This window comes from Chiloscyllium punctatum, chromosome 26, assembly GCF_047496795.1.
Source record: "Chiloscyllium punctatum isolate Juve2018m chromosome 26, sChiPun1.3, whole genome shotgun sequence".
Classification (NCBI taxonomy): Eukaryota; Metazoa; Chordata; class Chondrichthyes; order Orectolobiformes; family Hemiscylliidae; genus Chiloscyllium; species Chiloscyllium punctatum.
In genome coordinates, this window is record NC_092764.1 from 5,819,847 (window position 1) to 5,844,181 (window position 24,335).

General features: G+C 50.2%; 1 protein-coding gene across 1 annotated transcript in view; it reads left to right on the forward strand.

Annotated features, from left to right (window-relative positions):
• cdh16 (cadherin 16, KSP-cadherin) overlaps positions 1-24,335 on the forward strand; it is a 95,574-nt gene that overhangs the window by 4,941 nt on the left and 66,298 nt on the right. Inside the window, exons 3-7 of the mRNA XM_072595677.1 lie at positions 3,310-3,408; positions 9,961-10,098; positions 15,816-15,954; positions 19,750-19,908; positions 22,388-22,584. Of these exons, the coding sequence (XP_072451778.1) occupies positions 3,310-3,408; positions 9,961-10,098; positions 15,816-15,954; positions 19,750-19,908; positions 22,388-22,584 (732 nt within the window). The remainder of the gene's footprint in view (positions 1-3,309; positions 3,409-9,960; positions 10,099-15,815; positions 15,955-19,749; positions 19,909-22,387; positions 22,585-24,335) is intronic.

Genomic DNA, 24,335 nt, shown 5'->3' on the forward strand with positions numbered 1-24,335 from the left:
TCAGGGAGTGAGTTCCAGATACCATCCAAAATAAAATACTCCTTAGATCCCTTCTAAAGCCCATTCTCTTTATCTTAAACCACAATCCACTGGTTATTGACCCTTCTACTAAGGTGAAACATTTCTCTCTATCTACTCTGTCTATACCCTTAGACTTTTGTACACTCCAGACAGGTCCTCCTTCAACCTTCTCTGCTCTAACAACACCAACCTCTTTAGTCTCTCTTCATTCCAGCCCAGGCAACCTCCCATTGAGTCTCCTCTGCAATCCCGTCCACCCTATAGTGTGGGGCCCAGAACGGCACACAGGCCTCCAGCTGTGGCCTCATTAATGTTATGTACCCCTCCATCATAACCACCAGTTCTTGTATTCAATGCCCTGGGGCTAATAAAATGTTAATATTATTGGTCAAATCAAATTCCAGATTTTATTCCTTCATGGGATGTTTGTGTTACTGACGAGGTCAGCATTTATTACCCATCCTTATTACTCTCCGGGCCATTTCAAAGGGCAGTTAAGAGTTTGCTACATCACTGTGGGTCTGTACACACATCAGGCACAGACCACAGATAACCCCCTAGAGGGAATGAATGAGATGAGTTTTGCAAACAATCAATGATGTTTGTTCGATGACTAGTTTATAGTCTAGAAATTATGGATGGAGTTTCAGCCCCCAGTCCCACAAGCTGCTGTGGTGGGATCCGAACCCATTCTCCCAGACCAGCCTGGGCACCACCTCCCCCTCCCCCCCCCCCCCCCCCCCCACCGGTGACAGGCCCTGACCAGCACAGCTCAGTGAGAGATACTGAGGGGGTTCAGAGGGGGCCAAGGGTGTTAAAGAAGGGCTCGGGTCATGAGGGAAGGTTGTTCCTGCCGTGGGGTAAAGGGTATCCCTAAAGAAGGATCACTCTGCCTCAGTATTCACAGGGAAATGGCAATGAAGGTGGAATGAGGGACTTCAGTGGGCAGTTCTGAAGAAGGGTGACTGGACCTGAAATGGTAGCTCTGCTTTCTCTGCACAAATCTGCTGGAGTTTCTCCAGCAATTTCTGATTTTGGTCCAAATGACCCAAAAGGGACTGAAACTTCCTTTAGCCATGGTGACCTGGGGGAAGAGGTGGAGGGGTCACTGCAGACATTGAAGGGGATGGGTGGGGGGCATTTGGGGGGTGTTGGGTGGTGAGACGGGGTGTGGGGGAGGGGGGTTGGTGCTAAACTCCATCTCAGCATTCCTGCTCAACAATCCATTTGTCAGAGTCTTCCTGAATATTCCCAGCCCTGGTGACACTGCCCAGTGATTACTGCAGTATTGTTTCCAAGCAGCAGACTCTGCTTTAACGACATCAGTCAATTCTGCCAATTATGCAAACTAACTTTTTTAGCTGTAGTTTCAGCTGAAAGCCACGAGCAGTTGCTGAGTGCCAGATCTGACACAGACCTGAGTAAGCAGGCAGCTTTTAGGGAAAAAAATCATTTTTAAAGATTAATTTGCATTGATATATTCCATGATATGTTTGAAAGTGATGACTTGATCCACAGGTTTTATTAATCCAATTACAAACCGGAACAGATTCAGTCTGAGTGTTTAATTCAAGTCTCCACATTTGAAACCATTGCAGATGACTGGAGACGGTTTATCCCTGAGTGGTTACAAGACCATGACCCTTTGGTTGCTGGAGATTGGAACTAAACTCAGATCATGCTGCAAACACCACCAAGAGTGCACAGAGAAACCTGAGATGGCATGGGCCATCCATAGGTGGCAAAGCTGGAGGGTGGAGCAACAAAACAGGGTGCTGCATCACTGGCCTTATGCCCTCTCTGGCCCCCAGCCTGATTTCACAAGTGACAAGGGGGAGGGGAGTCTTTGCAGTGACCCACCCCCACCCTATGGCCCAAACAAAAGCCTTCAGTGAGTAACTCATACTCATCGAAGGATCTCATTCAGCCCGAAGTCAACAAACAGCCTGTCCCTCTGAGGGGCTGCAGTGATAGGACAGGGAACGGGGAACCTCCTTGGTGCCAGTTGGAGGTTCCAGCTGCAGTTGACCCCTGCTCTGAGCACCCTGCCTAATATATGACACCCCCTCCCCACATACCCTGCCACCCAGCCTCCTCCTGTGCCAGCCTGACCATAGTGAGTGTCCAGTGCCATATGATTGGCACAGTACCAACTGTGGCCATCACTCCTGGTGGTGCTATTGGGGCGATGCAGCTGCGGGTCTCTGATTGGCTGGCAGCTCCATGATGGAATGGGGTGGAAGTCTGGCTTATTTGTTCATAAAACGGGCAGGCAGGCCGAGAACTCCCCTCAGTATATACCCTGGATGTTGGGAGAGTATGTTCTCAACAGGTAGTCACACCCTAGAGTCTTGTAGCCCAGTGGTAGTGTCCCTGACTCTATGCCAGTAAAGCCTGGCTTCAAGTCCTGTCTACCCTGAGCTGTGTCTGAACAGGTTGATTAAAAATCATGAGACTCAATCCCTGCGTTTCGGATCAATGAGCTTTCCTCAGAACTCCTGGAAAGAATTAAAATAATCCAAGAGATAACATAAAGGTGTAGGATCAGGAGTGGTCCATTCGGGCCATCCAGTTCACTCTGCAATTCGATGAGCTCGAGGCTGATCCGATAATCCTCAACTCCACCTTCCTTCCTTTTCCCCAAAAGCTCTCGATTCCCTACCACATCGGCCTATCCCAGCCTTGAACATATGTAATGACACACCCTCGACAGCGCCCTACAGGAAAGTGTTCCACACATTCATGACCCTCTGAGAGCAGAAATTCCTCCATATCCCTGTCTTCAATGGGTGAACCCTTATTCTGAGATTATGCCCCTGGTTATAGACTCCCTCACAAGGAGAAACAACCCCTCCAAATCAACTCTGCAAAGTCTCCATAAGAGTTTCAATACGTTTGCCACAATAAACACCATAGAGTACAGACCCAATCTGCTTGGGTTCCTTCTAATCATAAACAAACATAACCCAGAGAGATTACACAAACAGACTGAGCGTGGAACCATCATGGGGATGGGTTCAGCCTGGCCTAGGGTCTAGGCTGTTTTATGAACCACATTGCTCAGGTTCAGTTTGTACAGTGTAACATGCCACTGAGAATTCCTCACTCCTGGGCTGCCTTCAGCTGATTGGGAGGCAGGAATGGGAGTGGGAGGGAGGCGGGCTGGATACAGTGCTCAAAACTAACCCAAAGTACCCATGGAGCCAATGTAAAATCTTTGCTATTGTAATCCATTCCTCTGTTTGTAAAATCAAGAAATTAACTCTTAAAACCGTTGTTTCTGAACAGCTTGTTGCCCTCCTGTTCACGCTCAACGTCCTGTCTGTGGCCAAAGTGGTGACAGTGCCGGAGAATTACGAGGGTGAAATTCCTTGGTTCCTGACAAGGGTAAGATTCTTGTTGCAAAGACAAGTTCTCAAGGAATCCAGGCAAGTGCTCAATGCCGTTCCAAGGGACTGTACCTCAGGATTGACGGAGTCCTGTTCCCACTCCCAGTTTGATGGTTTCTGAGATGGCCTGATGAATTCAATGAGTGGATTCTGCCACATACAGGGGCAGCTGGGAATTGGAGGGTTAGGTGCCTGGGATGTTTGGGGATTTATTATACCCTCCAGTACCTCACCCTCTCCTATGCACATTCCTGACAGACTTCCTCAATGTTTTCGGCTCCTTTATAAATGCATCCCCTCCGTTATGGTCTCTCACCAGCCAGAGTTGCCCCGTGGGTCAGAGGTGAATATTTGACCCCCTACAGGAATTGTCTGAGAAAATCCCTGGGTTCTGTGGAACCTCCGACCAGGATCAGGTTTGACGGGCAACCAGGGATCAGAGCCTCAATGTGGGCACAAGAATTGGAGAGTCTGACAAAGGCATCGCTGGGAGGATCCTGCTGTGGGTTGGCCGAGCCTCTGAGGGAGGGAGGGATCAGCTCTGCCCAGGAAACCCCAGCAACTCTCCTCGCCACCCCCGTCCCACACACACTTACTCCGGCCTTCAGACAGACTGTCCCTCTGTCGGCTGAGGGATGGGTTCACACAGTACAGACATGTTTGGATGATCATGTGGGCTTTCACTGACAAATAGCTCCCAAGATTCAGACAATCATTTAAAATTTCCAAAATCCTGGGAAGAATCGTAATTTCAGTGGGTGCTACACTGTCGGAGGGTCAGCGCTGAGGGCGTGCCGCACTGTCAGAGGGTCAGTGCTGAGGGAGTGCCGCACTGTCAGAGGGTCAGTGCTGAGGGAGTGCCGCACTGTCAGAGGGTCAGTGCTGAGGGAGTGCCGCACTGTCGGAGGGTCAGTGCTGAGGGAGTGCCGCACTGTCAGAGGGTCAGTGCTGAGGGAGCGCCGCACTGTCAGAGGGTCAGTGCTGAGGGCGTGCCGCACTGTCGGAGGGTCAGTGCTGAGGGAGTGCTACACTGTCAGAGGGTCAGTGCTGAGGGAGTGCTACACTGTCAGAGGGTCAGCACTGAGGGAACGCTGCACTGTCGGAGGGTCAGTGCTGAGGGAGTGCCGCACTGTCGGAGGGTCAGCGCTGAGGGCGTGCCGCACTGTCAGAGGGTCAGTGCTGAGGGCGTGCCGCACTGTCGGAGGGTCAGTGCTGAGGGAGTGCCGCACTGTCGGAGGGTCAGCGCTGAGGGCGTGCCGCACTGTCGGAGGGTCAGTGCTGAGGGAGCACCACACTGTTGGAGGGTCAGTGCTGAGGGCGTGCCGCACTGTCGGAGAGTCAGTGCTGAGGGCGTGCCGCACTGTCGGAGGGTCAGTGCTGAGGGAGCACCACACTGTCAGAGGGTCAGTACTGAGGGCGTGCCGCACTGTCGGAGGGTCAGCGCTGAGGGAGTGCCGCACTGTCGGAGGGTCAGTGCTGAGGGCGTGCCGCACTGTCGGAGGGTCAGTGCTGAGGGAGCACCACACTGTTGGAGGGTCAGTGCTGAGGGCGTGCCGCACTGTCGGAGGGTCAGTGCTGAGGGAGCACCACACTGTTGGAGGGTCAGTGCTGAGGGCGTGCCGCACTGTCGGAGAGTCAGTGCTGAGGGCGTGCCGCACTGTCGGAGGGTCAGCGCTGAGGGAGTGCCGCACTGTCGGAGGGTCAGTGCTGAGGGCGTGCCGCACTGTCGGAGGGTCAGTGCTGAGGGAGCACCACACTGTTGGAGGGTCAGTGCTGAGGGCGTGCCGCACTGTCGGAGAGTCAGTGCTGAGGGCGTGCCGCACTGTCGGAGGGTCAGTGCTGAGGGAGCACCACACTGTTGGAGGGTCAGCGCTGAGGGCGTGCCGCACTGTCGGAGGGTCAGTGCTGAGGGAGCACCACACTGTTGGAGGGTCAGTGCTGAGGGAGCGCTGCACTGTCGGAGGGTCAGCGCTGAGAGAATGCCGCACTGTTGGAGAGTCAGCACTGAGGGAGTGCCCCACTTCGGAGGGTCAGTGCTGAGGGAGTGCCGCACTGTCAGAGGGTCAGTGCTGAGGGAGTGCCGCACTGTCGGAGGGTCAGTGCTGAGGGAGCGCCGCACTGTTGGAATGTCAGTGCTGAGGGAGTGCCGCACTTTCGGAGGGTCAGTGCTGAGGGAGCACCGCACTGTCAGAGGGTCAGCGCTGAGGGAGCGCCGCACTGTCGCAGAGTCAGTGCCGATGGAGTGCCGCACTGTCGGAGTGTCAGTGCTGAGGGAGCGCCACACTGTTGGAGGGTCAGTACTGAGGGAGCGCCACACTGTCGGAGGGTCAGCGCTGAGGGAGTGCCGCACTGTCGGAGGGTCAGCGCTGAGGGAGTACCGCACTGTCGGAGGGTCAGCACTGATGGATTGCCGCACTGTTGGAATGTCAGTGCTGAGGGAGCGCCACACTGTCGGAGGTCAGTGCTGAGGGAGTGCCGCACTGTTGGAGGGTCAGTGCTGAGGGAGCGCCGCACTGTTGGAGGGTCAGTGCTGAGGGAGGGCCGCACTGTCGGAGGGTCAGTGCTGAGGGAGCGCCGCACTGTCAGAGGGTCAGTGCTGAGGGAGTGCCACATTGTCGGAGGGTCAGTGCTGAAGGAGTGCCGCACTGTCGGAGGGTCATCACTGAGGGAGTGCCACACTTTGGAGGGTCAGTGCTGACGGAGTGCCGCACTGTCGGAGGGTCAGCACTGAGAGAGTGCCGCACTGTCGGAGGTCAGTGCTGAGGGAGTGCCGTGATGTGGTGTATATGGATTTCAGCAAGGCATTTGATAGGGTTTCCCATGGTAGGCTCATTCATAAAGTCAGGAAGTATGGGATTCAGGGAGATTTGACTGTCTGGATTCAGATTGGATGACAGAAGGCAGAGAGTGGTTGTAGATGGAAAGTATTCTGCCTGTGGTCAGTGTTGAGTGGGGTCCCGCAGGGCTCTGTTCTTGGGCCTCTGCTCTTTGTAGTTTTTATAAGTGACTTGGATGAGGAGGTTGAGGGGTGGGTTAGTAAATTTGCAGATGACACAAAGGTTGGAGGTGCTATTGATAGTATTGAGGGCTACTGCAGGCTGCAGCGTGACATAGACAGGATGCAGAGCTGGGCTGAGAAATGGCAGATGGAATTCAACCTGGATAAATGCGAAATGATGCATCTTGGAAGGACGAACTCGAATGCTGATTATAGGATGAAAGACAGGATTCTTGGCAGTGTGGAGGAACAGAGGGATCTGGGTGTGCAAATACATAGATCCCTCAAAGTTGCCACCCAAGTGGATAGGGTTGTTAATAAAGCACATGGTGTTTTGGTTTTCATTAACAGGGTGAATCAAGTTTAAGAGTCGCGAGGTTTTGCTGGAGCTTTACAAGTCCCTGGTGAGACCACACTTGGAATATTGTATCCAGTTCTGGTCGCCCTACTATAGGAAAGATACAGAGGCTTTGGAGAGGGTGCAAAGAAGGTTTACCAGGATGCTGCCTGGAGTGGAGGGCTTGCCTTATGAAGAAAGGTTGAATAAGCTCAGACTTTTCTCTCTGGAGAGAAGGAGGAAGAGAGGAGACCTGATCAAGGTATACAAAGTAATGAGAGGCATGGATAGAGTCAATAGTCAGCGACTTTTCCCCAGGGCAGGATGGACTGGTACGAGGAGTCATAGTTTGAAGATATTAGGAGAAAGGTATAGAGGAGACGCCAGAGGTAGGTTCTTTACGCAGAGAGAGTTGTGAATGCATGGAATGTGTTGCCAGATGTGGTGGTGGAAGCAGAGTCACTGGGGACATTTAAGTGACTGCTGGACATACACATGGATAGCAGGGAGTTGAGGGGTGCGTAGGTTAAGTTATTATATTTTACATTAGGATTAAACCACAGCACAACATCGTGGGCCAAAGGGCCTGTTCTGTGCTGTACTTTTCTATGTTCTATGTTCTACGTTGGAAGGTCAGCGCTGAGGAGTGCCACACTATTGCAGGGTCGGCACTGAGGGAGTGCCACACTGTCAGAGGGTCAGCACTGAGGGAGTGCTGCACTGTCGGAGGGTCAGCGCTGAGGGCGTGCCACACTGTCAGAGGGTCAGCACTGAGGGAGTGCCACACTGTCGGAGGGTCAGCGCTGAGGGAGTGCCGCATTGTCGGAGGGTCAGCGCTTAGGGAGAGCCGCACTTTCGCAGGGTCAGCGCTTAGGGAGCGCCGCACTATCGCAGGGTCAGCGCTGAGGGAGCGCCGCACTGTCAGAGGGTCAGCGCTTAGGGAGCGCCGCACTGTCAGAGGGTCAGCGCTGAGGGAGCGCCGCACTGTCGGAGGGTCAGCGCTGAGGGAGCGCCGCACTGTCGGAGGGTCAGCGCTGAGGCAGCACCGCACTGTCGGAGGGTCAGTGCTGAGGGAGTGCTGCACTGTCAGAGGGTCAGTGCTGAGGGAGTGCTGCACTGTCAGAGGGTCAGTGCTGAGGGAGTGCTGCACTGTCAGAGGGTCAGTGCTGAGGGAGTGCTGCACTGTCAGAGGGTCAGCACTGAGGGAGTGCCACACTGTCGGAGGGTCAGCGCTGAGGGAGTGCTGCACTGTCAGAGGGTCAACGCTGAGGGAGTGCTGCACTGTCAGAGGTGGGTGGGGGGGTGGGGATGGGAGGGGTGTGTGTGTTTGCAGGGTGGGTGAGGGGTGGGGAGGGGAGTGTATGTTTGCAGGGTGGGTGGGGGATGGGGAGGGGAGTGTGTGTGTTGCAGGATGGGTGGGGGGAGTGGGGATGGGAGGGGAGTGTGTGTTTGCAGGGTGGGTGGGGGGTGGGGAGGGGAGGGGTGTGTGTGTTTGCAGGGTGGGTAGGGAGGTGGGGAGGGGAGGGGAGTGTGTGTTTGCAGGTGAGTGGGGGGTGGGGAGGGGAGGGGAGTGTGTTTGCAGGCTTGGTGGGGGGTAGGGAGGGGAGGAGGGTGTGTGTTTGCAGGGTGGGTGGGGGGAGTGGGGAGGGGAGGGGAGGGGAGTGTGAGTTTGCAGGGTGTGTGGGGGGTGGGAGGGGAGGGGAGTGTGTGTTTGCAGGGTGGGTGGGGGGTGGGGAGGGGAAGGGAGTGTGTGTTTGCAGGGTGGGTGGGGGGTGGGGAGGGGAGGGGAGTGTGTGTTTGCAGGGTGGGTGGGGGGTGGGGAGGGGAGGGGAGTGTGTGTTTGCAGGGTGGGTAGTGAGGTGGGGAGGGGACGGGAGTGTGTGTTTGCAGGTGAGTGGGGGGTGGGGAGGGGAGGGAAGTGTGAGTTTGCAGGGTGTGTGGGGGTGGGAGGGGAGGGGAGTGTGTGTTTGCAGGGTGGGTGGGGTGTAGGGATGGGAGGGAAGTGTGAGTTTGCAGGGTGTGTGGGGGTGGGAGGGGAGGGGAGTGTGTGTTTGCAGGGTGGGTGGGGTGTGGGGATGGGAGGGAAGTGTGAGTTTGCAGGGTGTGTGGGGGTGGGAGGGGAGGGGAGTGTGTGTTTGCAGGGTGGGTGGGGGGAGGGGAGGGGAGGAGGGTGTGTGTTTGCAGGGAGGGGTGGGGTGTGGGGAGGGGAGTGTGTGTTTGCAGGGTGGGTGGGGTGTGGGGATGGGAGGGAAGTGTGAGTTTGCAGGGTGTGTGGGGGTGGGAGGGGAGGGGAGTGTGTGTTTGCAGGGTGGGTGGGGTGTAGGGATGGGAGGGAAGTGTGAGTTTGCAGGGTGTGTGGGGGTGGGAGGGGAGGGGAGTGTGTGTTTGCAGGGTGGGTGGGGTGTAGGGATGGGAGGGAAGTGTGAGTTTGCAGGGTGTGTGGGGGTGGGGAGGGGAGGGGAGTGTGAGTTTGCAGGGTGGGTGGGGTGTGGGGATGGGAGGGAAGTGTGAGTTTGCAGGGTGTGTGGGGGTGGGAGGGGAGGGGAGTGTGTGTTTGCAGGGTGGGTGGGGGGTGGGGAGGGGAGGGGAGTGTGTGTTTGCAGGGTGGGTGGGGTGTGGGGATGGGAGGGGAGTGTGTGTTTGCAGGGTGGGTGGGGGGAGGGGAGGGGAGGGGCGTGTGTGTTTGCAGGGTGGGTGGGGGGAGGGGATGGGAGGGGAGTGTGTGTTTGCAGGGTGGGTGGGGGGAGGGGAGGGGAGGAGGGTGTGTGTTTGCAGGGAGGGGTGGGGTGTGGGGAGGGGAGTGTGTGTTTGCAGGGTGGGTGGGGGGTGGGGAGGGGAGGGGAGTGTGTGTTTGCAGGGTGGGTGGGGTGTGGGGATGGGAGGGGAGTGTGTGTTTGCAGGGTGGGTGGGGGGAGGGGAGGGGAGGTGGGTGTGTGTTTGCAGGGAGGGGTGGGGTGTGGGGAGGGGAGTGTGTGTTTGCAGGGTGGGGTGGGGTGTGGGGAGGGGAGTGTGTGTTTGCAGGGTGGGGTGATGTGAGGTGGGTGTGTGTGTGTGGGTCGGATTAGGGGGTGGAGTTGTGTGATGGTGTGTGTGTGTGTGTGTGTGGATTGGGTGGGTGTGGGTCGGAGGAGGGGTGGTTGGCTGCTGGAATAGAATGCAGATTCAGGGAGGGTGTAAAACACTTGACAATTTTCAGGAAATGTTTGCATTTGCAGCTTGATCCAGGTGTTTCTGGGAAATTGCGCCTGGAGCTGATCGATGATTACAATGGAACCTTTGGGATTGAAGACCATCTCTTGCTGTTCACTCTCAAGTCTTTTGATCGTGAAGAGCAGTCCGTGTACGAGCTGAAGGTTTGTATCTCAGAAACATACCTCACACGCTGGGCAAGTAGCCAAAGCAATGTTACTGCATACATCCTCTGCCTCGATCATCCACCCTGCTTCATATCAGAGAGAAGAAATCAGAAACTTCCAAGGTTTTGACCAGGCAAGAACAGAGGGGCAGCAGTAGACCCTTCAGGGATCTAGACCATGGCAAACATCTACCAACATACTGCAGTCGCACACTATCCTCAAACCCCTTTGACCCTTTTGGTTAGCATTGCTGCCTCACAGCGCCAGAGACCCGGGTTCAATTCCCGCCTCAGGCGACTGTTTGGAGTTTGCATGTTTTCCCCGTGACTGCGTGGGTTTCCTCTGGGTGCTCCGGTTCCCTCCCACAGTCCAAAGATGTGCAGGTCAGGTGAATTGGCTGTGCTAAATTGCCTGTAGTGTTAGGTGAAGGGGTAAATGTAGGAGAATGGGTCTGGGTGGGTTGTGCTTCGGCGGGTCGGTGTGGACTTGTTGGGCCGAAGGGCCTGTTTCCACAATGTAAGTAATCTAATCTAATCTAGTATCTCGATATCTCGCAGTCCCTGTCTTGAACATACTCAGTGATTGAAACTGCTTGGTTGATGTTGGAGAATTGCAATAATAGATCACCTTCTGAGAGACAAAATGCTTCCTCGTCTCTGTACTAAATGTCCCATGTTTCAATCTGAGTCATGTCCCCTGGTTCTCAACACATGCAGTGTCGATTCTCCTGTTCCTTGGATGCTGCCTGACCTGCTGCGCTTTTCCAGCAACACATTTTCCGCCCAGAATAACTTGTGCTATGTTGTACTCTAGCCTGCTAGATATAAAGGCCAGCAATCCATTAACATTCTTCATTACATGTTCAGTACCTGGTCATGTCATTTTTAAAGACATATGTATCTAACATCCCAAGCTTCTGGACATCCACTGCAGTTAATTTCACATCTCTAAGAAGTACCTGACCTACCCTTTTTCAGTCTAAAGTGGATAATTGTACAACTCCCCCTCCCACTCTGCCGAGGACATGGAGGTCCTGGGCCTCCTTCACCGCCGCTCCCTCACCACCCGACACTTGGAGGAAGAACGCCTCATCTTCCGCCTTGGAACACTTCAACCCCAGGGCATCAATGTGGGCTTCACCAATTTCCTCATTTTCCCTTCCCCCACCTTACCCCAGCTCCAAACTTCCAGAGCAGCACTGCCCTCATGATCTGCCCTACCTGCCTGTCTCCCTTCCCCCCCACCTATCTGCTCCACCCTCCCCTCGACCTGTCACCTCCATCCCCACCTCCATCCACCTATTGCACCTTCTCCCCAGCCCCATGCCCCTCCTATTTATCTGTCCACCCCCCGAGGCTACCAGCCTCATTTCTGATGAAGGGCTCCGGTCCGAAACATACATTTTCCTGCTCCTCTGATGCTGCCTGATGTGCTGTGCTTTTCCAGCACCACTCTAATCTTGACTCTGATTTCCAGCATCTGCAGTCCTCACTTTCTCCAACTTTACACTTAGTCTACCAACATCCCTGTGTAAATTTTTGCTGTTATCGACACTGTCTACAATACCACCCAACTTTGTGTCATTAGTAAATTTGAACATTTAACTTTACATGCTATTATTTAAGTCGTTAACAAATAATGTGAAGAACTGGGGTTCCAATACCAATCCTTGTAGGACCCCACTGATGGGCACATCCTGCCAATCTGAGAACTTAAGTATTATCCCGATTTTCTGTCATCTATCTCTCAAACAATTTCACAGCCATGTCAATAACCTGCCCTCAATTCCATGGACTTTTACCTTAGATAAACAATCTCTTATTTGGGCCTTTGTCATGTGCCTTCTGGAAGTCCATATAAACCACATCCATGGACCTTCCCCTGTGCACTACCTTAGTCAATGAGGTTTGTCAGCATGCCCAAGAGAAAGTGAGGACTAAAGATGTTGGAGATCAGAGTCGAGAGTGTGGTGCTGGAAAAGCACAGCAGATCAGGCAGCATCCGAGGAGCAGGCGAATCTACATTTTGGGCATAAGCACTTAGTCAGGAATCATAAATCCATGCTGGCTCTCCTTGATTAACTGAACATTTTAACGATAATCAGTTTCCCCATCTTTGATTACAGACACCAATCATTTCCCCACCACAGATGTGAGGGTACCTGGTTTATAATTCTCTGGTTTTCCTCTTTCGTCCTTCTTAAAACGTGGAGTGGAATGTGCAATTTTCCAATCCAGAGTGACAACTCCTGTACCTAGGGAACTCTGAGAGATTATAGTTACAGGGTCGACATTGTGCTCACCTACTCCCATGAATACCATGGGATGGAAACAGGTCAGGGCCCAGGGGTTTGTCACTCTATCAAAACCATGAATTTCCTCATTACCGATGTTTCACTCAGATTAATTTTATTCAGTCCCTGTTCCTGATTCACTATTTAATTTCTTCAAATTTGGGCCCAAGCCTTTTACTACGATCAGTGATAACTGAATCAGCTGCTTCTCAGAAGAGACCGGGATGGGAGTTGTACCATTAAACTGTAAAGGTTCTCCAGTACAGGTTCTCAGTCCAGCCGAGGTCTTGTGTAAACTTAAGGGTTGGAGTCTCCAGCAAATTTGTTAAAGATGGGGGGGTCCCAGCATCACTGATAAGGCTGCGCTGGTATCGATCTCCATTAGAACCAAATGACTATTAATCCAGACATTTATTTTGATTGGTTCTGATTTGGATGTTGCTAAGCAATTTAATTGTTCCAATCCAGATGTAGGTGGGCTTTCCAGGGTGTGCACTCTCCTGGAATACCAACCTATGTGTTCTCTTACTCCACTTAGGTCTAGTGGGACTCACTTGCTGTCTCAAGTCCGCGTACCAGCAACAACTACAATGGTTTGTCAGCCCAGATCCTGAAGAAACTTTATCCATTTTCCTGAGGCTTGGCTTTGTTTTGGAGTTTTGCTGCGAGTGACCGAGAGTCCCTCTGTTCAGGACATGTCCTGAGTGAGGCTATGCAATTGCCTTCCCTCAAGTGGTGTTCCCCAAATTCAGTCGGACTGTTAAGGATGTCCACTTCTGTCAGAATACCCTGCAACACATGTTCCACTGACTGTATTTTCCAAAGGGCTTTTGCCCGAAACGTCGATTTCGCTGCTCGTTGAATGCTGCCTGAACTGCTGTGCTCTTCCAGCACCACTAATCCAGTATTTGGTTTTCAGCATCTGCAGTCATTGTTTTTACCTTGTATTTTCCAAAGATAAAGCCAGTTGTAGTGCCTGTTTGAAGTCCAGTAGGGTTTCAGCTAGTAGGCAATTTTGCACGGTCACATCATTAATCTCACATTCCAAACGGTCTCTCAACATCTCGTTAAAGGCTAAACCAAATTCAAATGCCTCTACATGCCACCCTAACCTAGTCAAATATCCTGATATGGATTCCTCTGGTTCTCAAATTCCAAATAAAACCAATAGTGTCTCAGAATTACAGGAGGTTTGGGGTAGTAATATTTATGAACTAAATCCATCAGTTCTTGAAAGTAACTGTTGTCTCAGGGAAGGTTAGGTTCCTAACAAACTGTCAGAAGGAGTACTCATTGCTTTTCATCTTTCCCAGTGTCAGTTGCTCAGAAAATACAGCACATTCTCTCCACATACTGGGCCCAGTCTTCAGCGGCAGGATCAAATGAGTCCAGCTTCCCAAATAACAGCATGATGGCAGAAATGCTTACCCCCAACTCAAAGATGACTGTTGGAAGTGAATTTCTTCAGAAACATGCTTTTCCCTCATCGCCACCGAAATATCTCTATAGAGTCTGGTATCACGTCACCAAGACACGCAGAGAGTCCTTGACACTGATCCAGCTCCTTCAGAGACAGCTCTCAGAGTGAGCAGGATGTCTGACACTCCTGTTCTTATCTGTCAGCCAGGGCTCCCTGATGGTCCAGTTTAACAGCTCCAATTAGGGATCACATTTCCATGAGGTACACCTGGCTGACCTTGTTACAATCACCAGGAGGCTATTCAGCTCCTTGAGCGTGCTCCATCATTCAATATGATCATGACTGAGCTCATCTTTCTGCCCTCTCCCCATAATCCTTTATCCTATTACTCATTCAAAATCTGTCTGTCTCCTCCTCAAATTTATTCAAAGTCCCACCATCCACCAATATCTGAGGGAGTGAATTCCACAGATTCATGACCCTTTGAGATAAGTAACTTCTCCTCACCTCTGTTTTAAACCTGCCATCCTTATCTTAATCCTAAAGACCTCTCATTCTAGCTGCACATGCCTTTGTCTACTTTGTTAATTCCCTTTAGCATCTTTTTCCTGAATTTGATTTCCTCTCATTCTTTAAGTCGAGAGAATATCGGCCTAAAGTGCTCAATCTCTCACGTTTTCACCCTCTTGAGCCATTGTGGGTATCCTATACTCCAGGTGTGTTAACTGAGGGGTCACTTTGATGGGAAGAACTTTTAGAGACAATGCAAAAGAAAGGGTTCAACTCTAAAGGAGCTGAGAAACAGAGGGCCGTGGGAGTATCTGGTCATGAGTCATCGCCAGTGGCTGGACGGGTTGAGAACATTATAAGGGGGCTCGATTAGCTCATTTAGCTGGAAGGCTGGTTTGTGTGGCAGAGTGACCCCAACAATGTGGGTTCAATTCCCGTAATGGCTGAGGCTGTGTGAAGGACTCTCCTCCTGAACTTCTCCCCTTGTCTGAGGCATGGTGACCCTCAGGTTAAAGCCCGACCAGTCATCTCTCCCTAGTGAGAGAGCAGCCTCTGGTCTGGTAAGGCTGAGGTGACTTTACCTAGTAAAGCACATAGTCTTCATTAATAGGGACGTAGTGTAAAAGAGCAGGAGGGTGATGGTAAATGTTGTTAAAATATTTGATGATCTCTGCAATGATATTGCAATCGGTTCTGGGGGCCAGACTTTCAGAAGGTTGAGCAGGTTTCAGAGAGGCTGTAGAGGATGATGGTTCCAGGGGTGAGGAACACAGATAACTTGAATGATAGGGTTGAAAGGACATTCAATAGATCTGCCTGAAACCATCAAGGGATTTGAATGGTGTGGAAGGATTGAGAGTGAGAGGACACAGATGTAATGTAATTGTTATAAGAAAGAATGGTAACACAGGAAAGACTTTTTTCATACATGGTGATTGGGGACCTGCCTAACAGTGTGGCAGAGGCAAGGTCAGGCCAGCTATTTCAGAGGGAATTGGTGCATTGTGGATGTACGTTTGCTCGCTGAGCTGGAAGGTTCATTTTCAGATATTTCATCACCATACCAGGTAACATTATCAATGAGCCTCCAGTGAAGCACTGGTGTTAGTGACCCGCTTTCTATTAGTAACCTTCCTTAGTAACCCAAGGAAATCTAAACACATAAATAGAAAGCAGGTCACTAACACCAGTGCTTCACCGGAGGCTCACTGATGATGTTACCTAGTGTGGTGATGAAACATCTGAAAATGAACCTTTCAGCTCAACGAGCAAACCTAAATCCAGAACCTCAATCTTCTCAAAACTCACTAATTGGTACATTATGTGAAAAGGAAGAAAGTTCATGGCTACAGGGATAAGGTGGAGACTGGCACAAGGTGAATTTGCATCTTCAGAGAGCTAGTACAGGCACAATGGGCCAAATGAACTCCTTCCGTGCTGTGACAATTCTATGATGGTTCCTTTCGCCTGTTGTCTCTCTTTTTGTCCTAGGTGAAGGTTACAGATGATGAAGGGAGACAACTTGATGATCCCATTTCCATAACGATCATCGTCACTGACAGGAATGACAACGCTCCAGTGTTTGTACAGGAGACATTTTCAGCAAGAATCCACAAGGGAGCACATGCAGGTAACCTGAACACCACACCCCAATCAAAATACAGCCCTGCAGATTCCAGAAATCAGAAACAAAAACAAAAACAAAACTGGTCAATCTTGAAGCAGACACCAGGTCAGGGGGAGTGAGGGTTTACCAAAGGGAACATTTCTGCCCTGGTTCAGTGTGTACCCAATTCAGTAAAAAAAACCACACACTCCATCACAGACTTCACTAAACAACTCACCGACCAATAAAATGAGAAAGGAAACTACTTATTCCACCACCTTCTAGTGGATCCAGTTAAGATAGTGACTGAGACCTTTAGGTGCCGTGGTCACAGGCCATGTGACAGTGATGACATTATGAGCATGTCACTGTGACACGTCAGGAGGGGAGTGTTCGGATAGGACGAAGGGAAAGACAAGGCTACAATCTGCAGGCGATTGTAAATATCTCCTATTTACTCCCAATGGCTCCTATCCCAGCAGCTCAGGTGTGTGGCTATTGGTGGAGAGAGAGATGTGATGCTTCTGATGTTGCATAACCTGCAACAAGTCACTGTCTACACTCACACACTTGAATGACCGTTGTAGTATCGCGTGCTCCTGCAACTGCATCTCATCAAGGCATGAGGAGAGGGGCAATTCCAGAAAGACATTTTCTCTAAAAAATCTACGAATAATCAAAACTATTAAACTTGCAGTGACATTTGCTCTAATTTTCACTTTGTACCTTTTCTTCAATGTAAGATAGTTTCAGAGCTCATTTGAGAAGAGTCTACTGATTATCGAGCACCCTATTCCACAAACAATCACAAATGTGTAACCAATGACAGGACGTTGGTTAGGCCACTTTCGGAATACTGCATACAATTCTGGTCTCCCTGCTATAGGAAGGATGTTGTGAAACTTGAAAGGGTTCAGAAAAGATTTACAAGGATGTTGCCAGGGTTGGAGGATTTGAGCTACAGGGAGAGGCTGAACAGGCTGGGGCTGTTTTCCCTGGAGCGTCAGAGGCTAAGGGCAGAGGTTTATAAAATCATGAGGGACATGGATAGGGTAAATAGACAAAGTCTTTTCCCGGGTCAGGGAATCCAGAACTAGAGGGCATAGGTTTAGGGTGAGAGGGAAAAGATCTAAAAGGGATATAAAGGGCAACTTTTTCATGCAAATGCCAGAGGAAGGTGGAGGTTGGTACAATTACAATGTTTAAAATGAATAGGAAGGGTTTAGAGGGATATAGGCCAAATGCTGGCAAATGGGACTAGATTAATTTAGGATATCTGGTTGGCATGGCCGAGTTGAACTGAAGGGTCTTTTTCCATGCTGTACATCTCTATGACTCTATGACCCAGTGAAACCACTAGGACTGAGGACATTCATACCAGGTTCATCAGTAACAGAAAAATAATGTTTTTTTATTATAAACAGACCTATTCTTTAATAAATGGTGAACATGTCCCTGTGGAGCAACTTAAGCAATATCTCTTTAAAAACACTGACATGTATTCTGATTCAGGAATAAGACTGACAAAAGCAGATAGTTTGGTACAAAATATAATGAGTGGAAAATATAAACAGGGAAAAACAAATTCAAGAGTCCACAAAGGGTGTGAGAAGTTGTTTCTTTGAGTTCTTGTGATTTTTTTTTACTGATGTTAACTGACTGCAGGCAAAGCTGATTGGGTGGACCCAGGTCTTTCCTGACATTGGAACTCTTCTTTAGAGATTCTAGTTGTTTTTGTCTTTTCACTGAGTGAGAGACAGAGTGAGATGGTGAAAGATGCTTCTGGATGTCTTTGAGTGCAGAGAACAATCTGCATTTATCCGAGGCTGCTCCGAGAAGTGAGAAAGGAGGTTGCTAAGCCGTTGGCGAGGATATTTGCTTCCTCACTCTCCACGGGAGTCGTACCGGAGGATTGGAAGGAGGCGAATGGTGGTCCTCTTTTCAAGTAGGGTAATAGGGAAATCCCTGGCAATTACAGACCAGTCAGTCTTATGTCTGTGGTCAGCAAAGTTTTGGAAAGAATTCTGAGGGATAGGATTTATGGCTATGTGGCAAAGCACAGTGTGATTAAAGGCAGTCAGCATGGCTTTGTGTGGAGCAAGTCATGCCTTACAAATCTTACTGAGTTTTTTGAGGTCGACGAAGGTCGAGCAGTGGGTGTGGTGTATTTGGATTTCAGCAAGGCAATTGATAAGGTTCCCCATTGTAGGCTCATTCATAAAGTCAGGAAGTATGGGATACAGGGAGATTTGGCGATCTGGATTCAGAATTGTCTGGCTGACAGAAGGCAGAGAGTAGTTGTAGATGGAAAGTATTCTGCCTGGAGGTCAGTGTTGAGTGGTGTCCCACAGGGCTCTGTTCTTGGGCCTCTGCTCTTTGTAGTTTTTATAAATGACTTGGATGAGGAGGTTGAGGGGTGGGTTAGTAAATTTGCAGATGACACAAAGGTTGGAGGTGTCGTCGATAGTATCGAGGTCTACTGCAGCGTGACATAGACAGGATGCAGAGCTGGGCTGGGTAATGGCAGATGGAGTTCAATCTGGATAAATGTGAAATGATGCATTTTGGAAGGTCAAACTCAAATGCTGATTATAGGATTAAAGACAGGATTGGCAGTGTGGAGGAACAGATGGATCTGGGTGTGCAAGTATATAGATCCCTCAAAGTTGCCACCCAAGTGGATAGGGTTGTTAATAAAGCACATGGTGTTTTGGCTTTCATTAACAGGGTGAATCAAGTTTGAGCCGTGAGGTTTTGCTGGAGCTTTACAAGTCCCTGGTGAGACCACACTTGGAATATTGTGTCCAGTTCTGGTCGCCCTACTATAGGAAAGATACAGAGGCTTTGAAGAGGGTGCAAAGGAGGTTTACCAGGATGCTGCCTGGACTGGAGGGCTTGCCTTATGAAGAAAGGTTGACTAAGCTCAGACTTTTCTCTCTGGAGAGAAGGAGGAAGAGAGGAGACCTGATCAAGGTGTACAGGATAATGAGAGGCATGGATAGAGTCAATAGTCAGCGACATTTCCCCAGGGCAGGATGGACTGGTACGAGGGGTCATAGTTTGAAGATATTAGGAGAAAGGTATAGAGGAGACGTCAGAGGTAGGTTCTTTACGCAGAGAGAGTTGTGAATGCATGGAATGTGTTGCCAGATGTGGTGGTGGAAGCAGAGTCATTAGGGACATTTAAGCGACTGCTGGACATACACATGGATAGCAGTGAGTTGAGGGGTGTGTAGGTTAAGTTATTATATTTTACATTAGGATTAAACCTCGGCACAACATCGTGGGCCAAAGGGCCTGTTCTGTGCTGTACTTTTCTATGTTCTATGTTCTATGACTAGAACAGACTGTGGCTGTACCAATCTGAAGGCCGTCATTAGGGAGTGTTTCCGTTACTCAGAGACTCCTGATGCCATTCTGTCTCATAAAGCATCCCCTGACTACTGTGGAAAGTAACACTATCTTGTGTGGCTAAAATATACACCATACAATCCCACCTGATCTTTAATTTACAAAACAAAATCTCCTGTTACTTGTTAGTGTCAAGCTTCCATTTTCCAGTTTACAATCCAAAAGGATAAAGTATACGTTCCCATACAATCATCTTTAATAAATCCATGAGAACACTCTTGTTCACCCAGAGAGGAGTGAGCATGTGACCACTCACTATCGCAGGCCCTTCGGCCCAACATTTGAGAGGGAACAGGATGGAAGGATCTGCTGATAATATGAGGTGGAGGGAGTTGGCAGTTTTCCTGTGGGGTATAAACACTGGCAGAGACTGAATGGGCCAAATGGCCTCTCTGTGTACTGTTATAGGATACAGGATTCTGTCTGCAGCCGCCACTGACCTTGATGACCCCCTCCTGCCCAGCAGTGACTTGCGCTACAAAATCCTCCAGCAAATTCCAGCACAGCCCTCCGACGGAATGTTCCAGATTGATCCTCGGAATGGTGACATCTCACTGACTGCAGAAGGTATGGTCTCTCTCTCTCTCCATTCTCCACCTGTGACTGTAGCCCCTTCAACTATTCACCTGCGAAGGGCAGCATTTGTTTTCCTTTATTCTTCCATGGACTGTGGGCATCTGTTACCAGTCCCGAGTTGCCCTTGAACAGAGCAATTTAATTGGCCATTTCAGAGGGCAGTTAGGAGTCAACCAGATGGGCCTGGAGTCAAATGTAAACCAAACCAGGTAAGAACAGCTGAGCTCATTTAGCAAAGGTGGTTTTATTAATCAAATACTGCCGAGACCAGCTTTATAATTTGAATTCAAGTGGGCACAGTGGCTCAGTGGTTAGCACTGCTGCCTCACAGCACCAGGGACACAGGTTCGATTCCAACCTCAGGTGACAGACTGTGTGAAGTTTGCACGTTCGCCCAGTATCTGCGTGGGTTTCCACAGGGTGCTCCGGTTTCCTCGCACAGTCCAAAGGTGTGCAGGTTAGGTGGATTAACCATAGGAAATGCAGGGATACAGGGATAAGGTTGCGGGGGGGGGGGGGGGGTGGGTGGGATGTTCTTTGGAGGGTTGGTGTGGACTTGATGGGTCAAATGGCCTGCTTCCACACTGTAGGGATTTGATGATATTCCCACAATGGTCTTGCTGGGATTTGAATCTGGCCATTAGTTTGGGCCTCAGGGATTAATAGCCCAGAGACATTACAGATACATTGCTGTCTCCCCTTCTGGCAAGCTCAGTCCTGTGTAGATGTGACATCCAGATCTAGCCATTAGGATTGAGTTCAAGGTGGGACCCTCAGTTGATCCCACGATCCCAAATCATTCCCAACCTTCTAGTCCGGTGAAACCAATCACACATTGAATCCAGCACTGACACAGACCCTTATTCTTCCTGCCTGCATTATACTGTCCTCCACTGGCTGGGTCACTCTGGGTTGTCCACTTCTGTCCTTCCTGTGTTGATATTGACTGTCCACAGAGACCTTCACCACAGCAACATTCCTGTGATCCGCTGGACCCAGGGTCAACTAGGGTCCAAGGATTGAGCTTCAGCTCTGGAATGGAGAAAGTGCAGTTATGAAAGAGCTTCTATAAAGATCATAAATTCAGCTAGAACATGACCTTCAATGAATAAGCAAGTGCAGACTAACAGCCAGCCAGGTAACACAATCAGAACAATACCAGCAGTTCCACAGCACCTTATCACAGTAAAACCGCTCACTGATTTCACACAATAAATTCCTTTTGCAATGTGCTGACTGTTGTGTGTCATACAGGAGCAGGAGGTGACTCATTGTTCTTGCCTAGAGCTGTTAAAATGATGTCTATTCAATGTGACTTCTCCATCAACGTTCGCTCACTATTGTCACTGGCACTTGTTACAGTCACAGGCGCAGGTTGTGTTTGTATCATTGTGGTTGGAAGGTGTGACATTTGCTCCAAATGAACGGATGAAATGCTAGTTTGATGTAAAGAAACAAAAGTTTGGGCATATGCTGAATCTATTCCGAGTGGAGTCGACGTTATTCCATTCTCTCAAACTAATTCAATTGAACTTTTGTTTGGTTAGGGCCTGTGTGCGTCACACTGATTACAAACCCTGACATCACTCTTGACCACACAGATCTCCACCCTGCTCAGATGGAGTCAGCTCCAGAATGTACTTTCTTTTTTGAACAGATATTGAATATGTTGTTTGTCCGATTCTACAGCCTCTAACCACCAGATTACAGTATAATGTAATGTTGTTGTGCTGGAGCAGCTTTCCTGTTCATTGTAAATCTGATCCTTTAAGATGGTCTCGGTTCTGTAATAGGGAGGCAATCTCTCCATTGGAATTATTTTAAATAGTAAAAGTACTGCAGGAGGCCACTTAGAGTCTAGATTAGAGTGGTGCTGGAAAAGCACAGCAGGTCAGGCAGCATCCGAGGAGCAGGAAAATCAACGTTTCGGGCAAAAGCCCTTCATCAGGAATGGTGATTCCTGATGAAGGGCTCCTGCCTGAAATGTCGATTTTCCTGCTCCTCGGATGCCGCCTGACCTGCTGTGCTTTTCCAGCATCACTCTAATCTTGACTCTAATCTCCAGCATCTGCAGTACCCACTTTCGCCTAGGAGGCCACTTAGCCCATCAAGACTATCCTTGCACTTTTAAATGGCAATCCAGTTAGTCCCAGCATTCACCCACTCTTTCCAATTTACTGAGTGACATTTAACCTGTTTCCATTGGCCTGTCATTGAATTGCACATCACAACCTGTTAAAAAGGATTTGCTTCACCCCACCAAGATGGTTATTACCCAAAACCTGTTGCCTGTCAGTATGCTTAGTCTTTGACCTTTGGAAACAGGTTCTCTTTATTTACTCTGCTAAACTGTTCTCGAATTTAAGTGCCTTGGTCAAATCTCCTCTTAGGTGTCCAAGAGCGTTGGCCTAGGTTTCCTTGTCTCCGTTTCTTGCAGGAGATGTGAGATTCTTGCTTCTGCTATTTTCAGGAGCTGAATCGTTGGTTCTTGGTTTGGTTGAGCAGTATGTCCTGACTGTTCAAGTCAAAGATATGGGAGATCGACCACAAGGACACTATATACGAGGGGAAGTCACAATCACTGTCACAGAAAACCTGTGGGTTCCTCTTAGTCCTGTCGCAGTCCGGGAAAACCACCAAGGGCCTTATCCTCTGGCTGTCTCAAAGGTAAGGAGCACTGGTGTTAGAGCTTTCTCTTTAATTGGTTCATGTGTTGTGACCATCTCTGGGTAAGCCAGCAATCATAGCCCATTCCTAATCGCCAAGTGGGCATTTAGGAGTCAGCACCATTCGGAATCATACAAAGGCCAGACCAGGTAGGGATGGACAGGAGGCTGGTGGAACACAACAAGCCAGGCAGCATCGGGAGAGACAGGCAGGAGGCTGGTGGAACACAACAAGCCAGGCAGCATCGGGAGAGACAGGCAGGAGGCTGGGGGAACACAACAAGCCAGGCAGCATCGGGAGAGACAGGCAGGAGGCTGGGGGAACACAACAAGCCAGGCAGCATCGGGAGAGACAGGCAGGAGGCTGGGGGAACACAACAAGCCAGGCAGCATCGGGAGAGACAGGCAGGAGGCTGGGGGAACACAACAAGCCAGGCAGCATCGGGAGAGACAGGCAGGAGGCTGGGGGAACACAACAAGCCAGGCAGCATCGGGAGAGACAGGCAGGAGGCTGGGGGAACACAACAAGCCAGGCAGCATCAGGAGGGACAAGCAGGAGGCTGGGGGAACAGAACAAGCCAGGCAGCATCAGGAGGTGGAGAAGTCAAGGTTTTGGGTGTAACCCTTCTTCAGAACTGGGGAAAAATTCAGGGAGCTGGGGCGGAAGCTTAGAGTTAGGACAAACAGAGCTGTTATCTCTGACTTGTTACCCATGCCACATGCTAATGAGGTGAGGAATAGGGAGAGAGAGGAGCTGAACACGTGGCTACAGGGATGGTACAGGAGGGAAGGTTTTGGATACCTAGATAATTGAGGCTCTTTTTGGGGTAGGTGGGACCTCAACAAACAGGATGGTCTCCATCTGAACCAGAGGGGTACCAATATCCTGGGGGGGTGGGGGGGGGGGTGCAGGGAGGCGGTGGGGGGAGAGAGAGTTTGCTACTGCTTTTCGGGTGGGTTTGACCTAATCCAGCAGGGGGATGGGAACCTGAATTGCAGTTTGAGTATACAGGGGGTTGAGAGTACTGAGGTCAGAACTAAGGTTTCAAGGACGCACAAGGCACCAGCGAGCAAGATGTTGGTTTGAAATGTGTCTACTCCAACGCCAGGTGCATCCGGAATAAGGTGGGTGAATAGAGTGGCATAGTCGCTCAAGTGGTTAGTGCTGCTGACTCACAGTACCAGGGACCTGGGTTTGATTCCAGCCTCAGGCAACTGTCTGTGTGGAGTTTGCACATTCTCCCTGTGTCTGTGTGGGTTTCCTCCGAGTGCTCCGGTTTCCTCCCACAATCCAAAGATGTGCAGATTAGGTGAATTGGCCATGCTAAATTGCCCATAGTGTTCAGGGATGCCGAGGTTAGCTGCATTAGTCAGGGGAAATGTAGGGGATTGGGTCTGGGTGGGTTACTGTTCGGAGGGTCAATGTGGACTTGGGCTGAAGGGCCTGCTACCAAACTGTAGGGATTCTATTTAAAAAACTTGCAGTATGGGCTGGTACCTGGGATTTCGATGTTGTGGCCATTTTGGAGACATGGGTAGGGCAGGGACAGGAATGGTTGTTACAGGTCCTGGGATTTAGATGTTTCAGTAAGGACAGAGAAAATGTAAAAGTGGGGGCATGTGGCAGTGTTGGTCAAGGACAGTATTACGGAGGCAGAAAGGACATTTGAGACTCCTCTACTGAGGTAGTATGGGCTGAGGTTAGAAACAGGAAAGGAGAGGTCACCCTGTTGGCAGTTTTCTATAGGCCTC